Source organism: Meriones unguiculatus, chromosome 2 (assembly GCF_030254825.1).
Source record: "Meriones unguiculatus strain TT.TT164.6M chromosome 2, Bangor_MerUng_6.1, whole genome shotgun sequence".
NCBI classification, from domain to species: domain Eukaryota; kingdom Metazoa; phylum Chordata; class Mammalia; order Rodentia; family Muridae; genus Meriones; species Meriones unguiculatus.
The window spans coordinates 92,313,110-92,325,515 of NC_083350.1; the positions used below are offsets into that span (position 1 = coordinate 92,313,110).

Below are 12,406 nucleotides of genomic sequence, written 5' to 3' on the forward strand. Positions count from 1 at the left end.
GTTTCTCTCACTTAGGTGATTGCAGTATTCTCTAGAAAAGTACTCATTCATGTTTGTTTGTTTGCTTGTTTTGTTTTCTGAATCAGGGTCTCAAACTTTGGTACATAATTGAGCTGACCTTGAATTTGTGGCCCTGTGGCCATCTCTCAAGTGCTCTGATTACTGCTGCATAGCACCATTACCACACCCCAGATTCTTAAATTACTCAGGGGTCCAGAGTTTCCAAGTAGGACATTTCCATTTTATCCAATAAAAGATATTTTAGATTTTTCAAAATGGCTTTTTTATTAATTTTTTTCATTTTATCAGGTTTGAACAATGAAAGTAGTTCACTTGCTTTGATATTTGTTTTCATAATTGTTATGTTTACAAGTTAATTTTTACTAGTTTATTTATGAAAGTTGATTTAATTCAGAACTTGCTTAAAATATTGGAGATTGTGATGTAATTAAAAAAAAAACCTCTTTTAACTATTAGCACTGTCATTACAGAAAGGAGCCACATTTTAATTTTTTCCCAAGATAGGATTTCTCTGTGAAGCCCTGGCTATCCTGGAACTCTGAAAATGCTAAGTTACTGGTAAATAGGAGGACGAGTTGACATTTTTCGCTTGTAGAATAATCTAATGTTACAGATTTTATACCTTTTAAATATATGTTTTTAAGAGTTATAATCTGTTCTCTCTAGGTTTTTGCTTCAGTGTCTTGAGGATCTTGATGCCAATCTGCGAAAATTAAATTCTCGTCTGTTTGTAATTCGTGGACAGCCAGCTGATGTATTTCCCAGGCTTTTCAAGGTAATTAAAAAATATATATGCAAATTATTTTTGCTGGAGAAAATAATTGGTAAATAAATAAACATGCATGGTAAAAATAATAGCATATTTTTTAAATAAACATAGGAAATAGTGTTTTTAAATTAAAAATTTGATCAGGCAGTGGTGGTGTACATCCTTAATATTAGCACTCAGGAGGCAGAGGTAGACAGATCTCTGAGTTCAAGGGCAGCCTGGTCTGCAGAGTGAGCAACTATTTACATTTCTTATGTGTGCAAATAGAAATATCCTTTGTATGAACAAGGATTTGCATGTTCAGATATCCTGTGTGTCTGTGTCTGTGTTAATTGTTCTCTGCTTTAACAGTTTAATGAGAATTCTATACAACCGTCCATTCCATGCTTTATTCACATGTTGGAGATCATTTCATATTATTTCCTGAGTCTTTTATATGGCTCTATAGTATTGACCTTTATAATTGTATAGGAATAACATCTATACGGTTTGGTTTGGTTTTGTTTTTTAAGACAGCATTTTTCTGGGTAACCTTGCTGTCCTGGACTCGCTTTGTAGACCTGGCTTGCCTTGAACTCACAGAGATCCTCCTGCCTCCGCCTCCCTGCTGGGACAGCAGGTGTGAGCCACCAAGCCCAGCTGACAGTTTGTTTTGCTGGTTTTCTACTAAATGTTTGGTTATTCTTCCCTTAGGCCTCCTGCTAATGCAGGTATTGCCAGTGAACATCCTTGTCCACATTTATGTTCCTTGTGAGATACTTTTTTAAATTTTTTTCTTCACAATTTATTCATTATATGTCCTGATTGAAGCCCCCTCCCTCAACTCTCTCTAGTCCTACCCTACCTCTCTCTTAACCCCCAATCTCTTCCCCTAGTCCACTGAAAGGGGGAGTTCTCCACTATTGCCATCTGCCCGTAGCTTGTTAAATCTCATCAGGACTGCCTGGATCCTCTTCCTTTGTGGCTTGGCAAGGCTGTATCATCAGGGGTGAGTGATGAAAAGAACAATCAACTGAATTCATGCTAGAGGCAGCCCCTACTCCCCTCACTCAGAGATCTACATAGAGACTGAGCTGGCAATCGGCCACATCTGAGCAGGGGGTCTAGGTCCTCTCCATGCCTGGCCTCCATCAGTCTCTGCAGGACCCCCTGGGCTACTTTTTTTGAAGAGACCAGTGATGGTTAGTCTTGGTTGTCAACTTGATGATTTTTTAGAATTACTTGGAAGACAGGCCCCTGAACATGACTGTCAGGGTTTGTCTTGACTGTATTAATTGAGGTGGGAAAACCCATCTACTGTGGTGGCTCCATTCCCTGGCTGAGATCCTGGACTGAGAATAAAGAAGGGGAGCTGAGAAGCAGCATGGTTCATCCTGATTGAGGATGTAATGTGATGAAATTGTCTCAAGGGATCGTGCTGTAGGACTGAATCACAGTAAGCCCTTTCTCCCTGAAGTCGCTTATGTCAGGGTATTTTATCATAGCTGAGGAAAAGACACTAAGACAGGGGCTACCCAGATTGACATTTTACCATTAATATAAAATTATAGCATTGGAGAGTTTGGGTTTGTTTTGACTTAATTTAATAGTCTTACTGATCTCTTGGTCTTACTATAATAAAAACGTCTCAGATGGAAAACTTGGTCTAAGGGAACTTACAAGAATTGTCCAAGATCATACAGTGTCTCAGAAGCTGATTTTCCTGACTGTCCTTTTACATTCTTCTCTTCCTGCTGATTACCTGTAAGCTTCTTAACTGTATATCTTATGTTGCAGCTATTTGATTCATATTTTTAAATTGCCTTTTGTTTTAATCTGGTAAAAAAAAAAATGGAATCCCTCCTCTCCAGTCCTACCCCACCAAGATAGGTTTTTGTTTTTTTTTATATGTAGCCTGGCTGTCCTGGGACTTGTTCAGTCCACTAGGCTGGCCTTGAACTCAGAAGTCATCTTGTTCTTGCCTCCCCAGTGCTGGGAGTAAAGGCTTGTGCCACCATGCTCAGCAAAAATAGCAGTGATATGTCTAATGCAAGAGACATTCCTTTGCCTGAGCGAGAAAGTCTCCAGGGCTGAGAAACAAAGCAGTATTGCTTAACTCTTTTTTTTTCCTAGTATAAAGAAGTGTTTAATACTTAGCTAGCAGATACTTTTCACTACAATAGAATTCTTAAGATTTTAAGATATTTTTAAAGATTTATTTTAAGATTTTTCTGCTAAGATTTTAGTTATTACAAATAACAAGCTTTTCATTTTGTTTGTAAAGAAACTTTTTCCCAGTCTAGCAATTTTTTTGTGTGTTGTGTTGGATTTTCTGTACTGTATTCTTGAATTTTATTAAACTTTAGAGGGTTATTCTGTGACCTGGCTAGCCCCCACAAAAATTGAGACAAAGATCTAACGATTTATTTAAACAACTTTGGCACAGTTACTGAGCAGGTACCGCTTAAATTTCTAAGATAGACTGGCTATTTCCCAAGTTACTTTCTATTAAGTGATCCTATCTAGGCTGGATCTGCTCCATCAGACCACATCCTCTTTCTCCCTCTTCTTCCTCCCTCTCTTCCTCTTTCCTAGCCTCATGGTCCCTACCTGAGACCTCCAGCCCAGGCACTGAAGCTCTCCCTACCTCTATTCTGTTCAGCTATAGACTCCTTTCTTTATTTTAACCAATCAGAGAACATTGAGAATCAAAGTTTATACAACATGTCTGGATAGCAACCAGATTTTGGGTGGGGAGGAGGCCTGCCGGTATTTAACATTTGAATACACCGCAGCACCAGACCAACCCCCCGACAGCACTGGGACTAGACAGAGGGCTCATTGGCTAAACACTTAGCTGCTCCTCCTGAGGACCTGAATTTGGTATCTGGAACCCACATAGCAGATCATAATCATCTGTAACTCTAGTTCCAGGAGATCTAGTGCCCTCTGCTGGCCTTTGAGGACACTGCATGCATTGTGAAACATGTAGGCAAAGGACTGGTCTGATGCTCTTTGGGTGGATGACACCTAAATGAACATCAGTACAAAGTCCCAATTTATTTCTAATATCAGAGATCAGACCTCTACTCTTGCCTGATGCGTCTAAAACAAAAAGGGGGAACTGTAGAGAGCTGCGGAATGCTATGCCTTAAAGATGGAGCTGGTTTCCGCCTTCCACCTTCCCGATGGTGAGTGCTCTCTGTCACGAACAACTCCACATTTGGCTAAGGCCGAGGATCTGGCTTGCTTCCATGTATGTGGACCTATCTGCATTGCCCCCGTGGCACGCCTGGGTTGGCTACCCAGAGGCTATTTAAGCTGTGGGCTGGCTTTCCCCGGGGTCCGAGGATTGTTCAATGTTCCTGAATAAACTGCATTGAAAAAAAAAATAATAAAATGAGGCTTCTAAAAATGAGGCAAACTGAACTGAGGCAACTTCTGAAAAAGGTGACACTTGCAGAAGTTACAGGAGCTACTATTTTATCTCATGACTGCTTTTTAAAATTCTTTTGTTTATGGATCTGATAAAGTCCAAACCTCCTGGACACTGCAGCTCTTTTCAGTTTTTGCTTATACACAATTCATTCTTTGCAGCAAACTAAGCTGAAGAAGCGTGGGAATAAAGTTTGGAAAAGTATAAATAAATAAATTTAAATACATTTAAAAAAATTTCTTCTGGGTAGAATAGCATTTTATTGTATCAAGCTACCTTACACAGAATCAGTGAGATGGCTTAGCAGGGAAAGCCATTTGTTACCAGATCTGACAACTTGAGTTTGGTCTCTGGACCTACATGGTTAAAGGAGAAAACTGACTTCTGCAAGTTGTCTTCTGACCGCTACATAGGCATTGAGGCACATGCTGTCCTACCCATACTAAATAAATAACATTTCTCAGTTAATATAATATAGGTACATGAATACACACACATAGAGAGAGCCTTTATGTATTCTGGCTTTTCCTTCAGCTATATAAAAACGTCTTTATTAAACTGCCAGTTATGAAAAGCTCCTTTGGGTTTATTTACTCTATTGTCTGTCAGGTTGATGTAACCGGTATTTGTAGAATAGGAACTCCAGTAATTACAAAAATTGCATTTCTTTTTTTTTTTTTTTTGCAGATTCTTATGATATTTATTTTTTTATCTTTTAAATCACAGTCTTTTATTCATTAATTTTATTGCATGAATATATTCTTTTTTACTTATTCACTTTAATTTTTAAAATTTACTTAACATCCTTGTTGTAGCCCCATCCCTCCTCCCCTTCCAGTCAGCCCCTTCCTTCTTCCTTCCCCTCCCCTTTTCCTGTAAAAAGGGGAGCTCCCTTTACCATCCAGGCCAGCTCTTCAGGTTGCATCAGGTCTTCTCCCCCGTGTCTGGGAAGGCCATCCTACCAGGGGAAAGTGTTTAAAAAGCTGGCAAGTGAGTCCGTGTTCAGTGCAGTCACCACTTCCTTTGCTAGAGGACCCACATGAGGCCTAAGCTTCCCAGCTGCAATAACTTTGTATGGGACCTAGGTCCAGTGCGTACATGGTCCTTGGTTGGTGTTTCAGTCCCAGCAAGTTCCTCTAGGTCCTGATTAGTTGGCTCTGTTGATCTTCTTGTGAAGTTCCTGTCACCCACCAACCCCCAGATCCTTTTCTCTTTCTTCTCACTTTTACACTGGATTCTTTATTTAAAACAATTATTTAATTTTATGTATATGGTTGTTTTTTTTTCCAGCTCAATAATAGACTTGTATTTCTAATTTGCACAGAAAATACTAACCAAAACGGACCACACTCATGCATAAAATAGATGTCAGGAAACTGAAAACAAATAAGTTTTACAAATTTCACCCTCTGACTTCAACAGAATTAAAAATAAGTAGCAAGAGAAAATACCAGGGGCTGGAGAGGTGGCTCAGTGGTGAAGAGCACTGTCTGCACTTCCAAAGGACCCAGGTTCAACTCCCAGCTCCCACATATACTTCCAGTTCCAGGTGGTCTGACACCCTCACACCAATGCACAATAAAATAAAATTAAATATAAATTTTTTTAAAAAGAGAGAAAATACCACATATATATAACTCACCTCCAGCAGTGCTCAGCAGAAAGCTATTACTTTTCAGTATTAGTATAGAAAGGAAGGAATCAGAGAAATAATTTTGAAGCCAATTGTGAAGTAGAAGAAAGGAAACAGCAAAGGATTAGAGGTGAGTGAAACAAAACACCAGTGCAGGCGTCAGTGTATTTGTACCTTTGCTCTGACACCCTTCTTTCCTGCATTGTGACTTGAGAGGGACGCGGTCAGCATGTCTCTTTTGTGAGGTGGCATGACATTAGGCTTTGTCAGTAGCCATTGCTGTTTGTTCATTGCAAGGATATGTTGGAGAAAGAGCTTCCTAGAAGTATTTGGTGTGTGGATTAGTACATTTAATGGTAAGGGAATATTCTTCTCCCTGGAGTTTCAGTTTTCCTTATAGAGAGATGTTCACTAATTCATTCCCAGGAAAGAAATGAATGATGTATTAATGAGTTTAGGAGAAAGAACTAGTGAGTAGGCTCAAACAGTTCCTTTTCTCCTCCACATACATTTTATTCTGCGTACTGTTTTAGAGTGACAGCCCACAGTGCAAGGAGATGCTCCTTATGATTGACAGAGTAGGTAATGTTAAGTACTACTACCATTCAGTTTAATAATGAACTATCAGCTTGTCCTTACAACTTAGTAATATGTTCCTCAATTTAGCTCTACTAATAATGCTTTTTATATTTTTACCTTTAGTTCTCTGACTTACATGCCTGAACTCAAAAAGCAAAAATAGCAGGGAGCATTATTTATTGAGTCACTTCAAGTGCCATCTAAAGTATTATTTCTTAAAAAAAAACAAAAAAAACCCATAGAACTCCAGGATGCTCATTAGGCAAAAGGTTTTCAAGAGTTAGACAATAAAGGGTTGTTGTCATTAAAATACAAGGAACTCTAAGTAACCACACAGTTGAGTAGAACAGAAGCAAGAGGACATTGGCTGCGAGGCACAGCAGTGCGCATGTGGGAGCCGTGATGCTCAGGGGTCACTGTGTGCTGTCTGCGCTCTGCTCACTGATCATGATGCAGGCTACACGACTGTTAACAGTGTGCTTAGCAAAGTGAGCAGTCTTTTCACTGTAGGAGTCTCAACTTTAAATCGAGTGGTTTCACTACTAGTCTGTATATCTTGCCATGGAACAAACACAATGTATGCGCAGTGTTTTCTACCCTCATTTACATTTTGTTGTTACATTTCAAAAGTAGCATGTTTTGTACTAAGATACAAAAAAGGCAGCAAAATAAAGAATTCTTTTTCTATCCTCAGTTTTGCTTGAAGGTAAACAGCTATTAATTGTTGTTACATTCAAGATCTTCAAGGAAGGAAAATCTTTTAAATGCTTTATTTTTCTGTTAGTAGTTTTGCAGCCATCTTGAGAAGATAATATGCAGCTGGCAGTCACTCTAGGTTGGTGCTGATGGGAGTGTAAATCAAAACAGCTGAAACTGCGTCCATCTATCAAAACTTTAAATGTGCTTCTTTTTAATCCATCAGTTGTTTCTCAAGGATTCATTTCTAGGACAAAATAGAATAAATGTCCAAATATGCTTTAAATATATCTGCTGGGCTAGAGAGATGGCCCAGCAGTTAAAAGAGAGCTTGCTGCTCTTCTAGAAGACCTGAGTTCAGATCCCAGTACCCACATCAGACAGCTCACAATGGTCTGTAACTCTAGCTCCCAGGGATCTGACACCTTCTTCTAGATTCCATGGTACCCACTCACATGAGCACATGTACACATGTGCTACTACTAATAATAAGTGCACGGTAATTAGCTGCGAAATATATGACTTTAGAAGGTACCATTGGGAACACCTCTGGTGTGTTACAGTGTAGTATCATATAGTTAAATAGTAGTAAAATTATAGGATTTCTTTCCCTTTTTGAAGTAAATCAGGATAGATTTTGGAATTCAACAAAACTTGACTACGTGAGAAAATAATGTAATTCTCTTAAGCCATAGATTTCTTATTTATAGTTACTATAAAAAGATGTAAGCTACAGATATGGTGTCAGTTGATAGTTAATGTTTTTATTCCTGGTTCCAAGTTTTCTGCTGCCAACATTGTAATAGTCAGAAATAAAATACTCATTCTCAGTAAAACAGTTCATCCCATATTAGCCACCGCAAGTTTGCTGCTCTTGAGGCAGCAGGCCTAAGTTCATGTGTTCTGTCTGCATGAGCCCAAGCATGACCCCTTTTAAAAAATAGTAATGATTTTATCCTCACAATGCCAAACTGAGGTGGAATAGTAATGATTTTATCCTCACAATGCCAAACTGAGGTGGTTTTCATTCACAATTAAATAAGGTAAGTAATTGAAAAAAAATTAAGTACTTTAATAAAAGAGTACATTTAAGTATGTTGCTAGATTGGGTCATGCCTGGCACAGTACCTGAAATCTGGTTATCATATATTTGTTATTTGCATGTTTTCATGTTGATAAGTTATATATTTTCCTCCAGCGTCTTTGAAATTTGATTTATGTATAATCATTTCACATGGATTTTGAGCTTTTCACTTACTGCTGTAAGACAAACATAACTATAAAATTGTAATGTATTATTTTCCCCTTTCTTGTCTTGTTTTAGGAATGGAACATAACTAAACTTTCAATTGAATATGATTCTGAGCCTTTTGGGAAGGAACGAGATGCAGCTATCAAGAAGCTGGCCAGTGAGGCTGGAGTGGAAGTCATTGTGCGCATTTCACATACTTTGTATGACCTAGACAAGTAAGACTTTTTACCACCTGAGGCATTTTTAGATACTGTTGGATGATATTAAGTATATAGTTGAGTAAGGTTATAAAAATGGAAATAATAGAATCAGAATTGTAGAAGAATTAAATGGGTGCATATCAAGCCCTTAGCATTTTAATTAGCTGCTATGATTTTTATTCACTCAGTTGTAATACCAAAATTGTAGATACAGTGCATAAAATAAAAATATTTAGCATTTCAGTTTTAAACTAAGAAGTTCTATGTACACATTTTTATTCAATTGCTAACTTGGCCCACTATGACTTTCTGGGCTGTCAGTATTATTAAACTTGCAGCTTATTTGACACATAGCCATAGATTACTTTTATATATCTTGTGTAATTGTTTTCTGTGTATACTAGCTTGTCTTTTCATTTAGTTGAGATGAAAACTGAAGTAATATAATTAGCCAGCTAGAGTCCTCTGAACCATGGCGTCATACCCTGTCTGTCAGTATGTGTATTGAAACACTAGTCAGTCCCTGGGATGCTTTGGCTAGCGAAGATTCTGTGGCCAGATTGAGTTCAGGAAATAACATGTGCTAAGAATTTAGGCTGTTCATAAGCTGTGTACAATAAATTTTGGCATGAAATTGACTTAATTTTAACTTTTAAGTTATTTACACATTGTACCAAGTTGACAAAAACTATAACATATAAGTAACATAACAAGCTGGTTTTACTTCTATTAGCAAGTGAATGAATAAAACATTATTTGATTCAGACAAATGTCTTCCCTTGGTTTTAGATATGCTAAGTCCTTTTGGTAATTAAACTTGCCTTTTGGATTACCAGTTTTCTTAACTTAAATGAGTGGTTATAAGGAGGCAAAAATAGGATAAGAGAAGTTGCTTATAAGGAGGCAAAAATAAGATAAGAGAAGTTTCTTCTGAGAGAATCAGCTATATTGTAAAATTAATTCGATTGTGAATACATACCAAAAACTATTGTTATGTATAAAATATTTTCTGTGAATTTTAGTTTGCTGATAGATAATTAAGAGACACGTAATAGTGTCATTGTAGTATCATTGCATTCAACAGAATTCATTATAGCCCCGTAATTAATGTGTTATATCAATATATTAAACCAAAATAAACTTCACTTACAACAGGGAAGATAGCTTTCCTGGTGGTTTCTTCCTAAAGACATAATCGATAACATACAGGGTATAAAGAAAAATACATAATGTTTAGGATGGAGAAATACTTGATTAGCAGTTTTATCAGTTATATGATCTGGGCTAATTTATTTAAGCCTCTGGAAGGCTTCCATTTCTACATCTATAAATGGTAAATCTGGATTTAAACTAGTTACAAGCACATAGCTGGAATGAAAAGTGTAAAGAGTTATTCTGAAACATTGTCTAGAGTTAATGCAGACCTTTTCAAGTGCTGCTGGCTGTTCTTTTCCTAGAAGTATGACTGGATTGAGATAGCGAGTGGTTAACAGAATACGATGAGATGTATTTAAATCTAAATGACTTAGAATTTGGGGTGCATGTGTCCATAGTATTTCTCTTCTTATCTATGAGGAAGACATTCCAAAAACTCTGGTGGATGCTCAGAACCACCAATTATATTGAACCCTTTGTTCACTGTGCTGTCTGTCAAAAAAGCACAGCATGGTAAAGCTTGGTTATAAATTATAAATTAAGGGAAGTTAACAATAATATTGAATAGTGAGAACAGTATGCTACAATAATATTTTTATAGCACAGTGGAACACAAGTAACTGAAACAAAGTTTTTGGTTTTTTGAGATAGGGTTTCTCTGGGTAGCCTTGACTGTCCTAGACTTGCTTTGTGGACCAGGCTGACCTCAAACTCACAGAAATCCTCCTGTCTCTGCTTCCCCAAGTGCTGGGCTTACATGCGTGCATCACTGCATCCAGCTCTACTGATTATTTTTTAATGTAATTATCAGCCTAGTTTAGTTTATTGGTGCCTCTGAAATTTCTTGAATTTGGCTCGTTTTTCACTTCTCCATTTATATTAGTTTTTATATACATAGCTTGTAGAATAGTTGAACCACGTGAATACTTGTCCTGAATATTTGTCATTAATGATAATGTATTATTTGACAGCTAATGGACATCTAGGAAGTCAATAAAATAGTTTTAGATTCATTAAGTTCATTTAGTTTTTAGATACATAAAGCATTTTGAACGCATTTTCTGGTCATAGCGGAAGCTAACATTCAAAAGGTCTTAATAAATTGATAAATTTTCTGATATTAAACATTTTTGAGCTTATCAGCTAGAGTATATTGTCATTTACTAACTGTGTTTTACTCGCTCTTGTAATAGGATCATAGAACTCAATGGCGGACAGCCACCTCTAACTTATAAAAGGTTTCAGACTCTCGTCAGCAAAATGGAGCCACTGGAGATGCCAGCAGAGACCATCACGTCAGATGTGATAGGAAAGTGCACGACCCCTCTGTCTGATGACCATGATGAGAAATACGGAGTCCCTTCCCTGGAAGAGTTAGGTAGGCACAACTGTTGATAAATATGGTGCCTTAGAGGTTACTAATCCACCCAGAGTATATGGCAACACAGAGCGGACTTGATGGGTTATTAAGAAAAATAAGAAAGAACACAAAGTCAGGATGGGTAGAGAGATGTGGGTACATCTAGGAAGCTTTAGGGGGAGGAGAGTAAGTGTGGTCAGAGTGCATTGTATGAAATTCCCACATAATTTAAAAGTATATTGAAAACTAGTTAATAATCATAAATCACATGTTAATTTCACTTTTAGTATTTTTACTGGAAAAAGAGAAAAGTAAAGGGGAAAATAAAAGAAAAAACTCATAACTAAATATCTTTTGCATTCTTGATGTGTGACCTGCTGTCATGTCAAGTTGTGTATCCTGAAGATAGTAGCCATATTGTAGTCTTTGGGGCAGGAGTCTTACATTAGGTGGGGCCATTGTAGACCTATTTAGGCCTGTGCACTCCTCTGTAGGCCAGGGCAGGCCTGTAGAGTTATAGTCTATGCTTACCATTTTTATTTAATTATTTATTTTTATTTTATTTTTGCAGAGTAATGTGTTCCCCAAGTTATGTGGTCAGATAAAAAAAAAATTTTGTTTCATAATAATGATAGTAATTTTTACCTTCCTTTCTTTTTTCCTTAGGCTTTGATACAGATGGCTTGTCCTCTGCAGTGTGGCCAGGAGGAGAAACTGAAGCACTTACACGTTTGGAAAGGCATTTGGAAAGAAAGGTACAATGTAGATCACCTACTGTGTTCATACTTTGAAGTTAGCATTTAAAAATGATTTCACTCGTTTAGATGAGATTGGGCACATCCAGAGTGGTTACACATAGGCTTTTAAAAACAAAAATTAGACTCTTGAGAAAAGAGTGACAGAAATGGTTAAAACAGCACAAGTGTAGTAGTTTTGCAATCACCGTTAGTCGTCACTTAAATGCCACTTTCCTCCCTATTGATTATTGCCTCTCGATAGTGTCATGCTACTGCTTCTGTTCCTTCCACCTGTGCCCACTGGCCAGAACAGGCTAGAGCAGGCTTCTTCTACAGTAGTGCTCCTTTGTCCAAGACTCCAGTGGACTCCTGAAACCCTCTATTTACCGTGTTTGTAAATACACGGTAAATGTATTTACTGTGTAGGGCCATGCCATGATACAGTTGCACTTACTTATTTTGTTAATGTTACTGTTAATACATATTGATTGTACAAATTAACAAGACTCACATGTATTGATCATATTCATCCACCCCTTCATATACTGTTCCCTTTGCTAATAACCTTCATCCTTACAGTCTCAGGTCA

General features: G+C 37.4%; 1 protein-coding gene across 2 annotated transcripts in view; it reads left to right on the forward strand.

Moving 5' to 3' along the window:
- The window catches only part of Cry1 (cryptochrome circadian regulator 1), a 55,849-nt gene that overhangs the window by 27,474 nt on the left and 15,969 nt on the right, over window positions 1-12,406 (forward strand). For both annotated transcript variants that reach the window (XM_021658569.2, XM_021658568.2), the window contains exons 2-5: window positions 688-796; window positions 8,438-8,580; window positions 10,914-11,098; window positions 11,747-11,835. In XM_021658569.2, coding sequence (XP_021514244.1) covers window positions 688-796; window positions 8,438-8,580; window positions 10,914-11,098; window positions 11,747-11,835 — 526 coding nt within the window. The remainder of the gene's footprint in view (window positions 1-687; window positions 797-8,437; window positions 8,581-10,913; window positions 11,099-11,746; window positions 11,836-12,406) is intronic.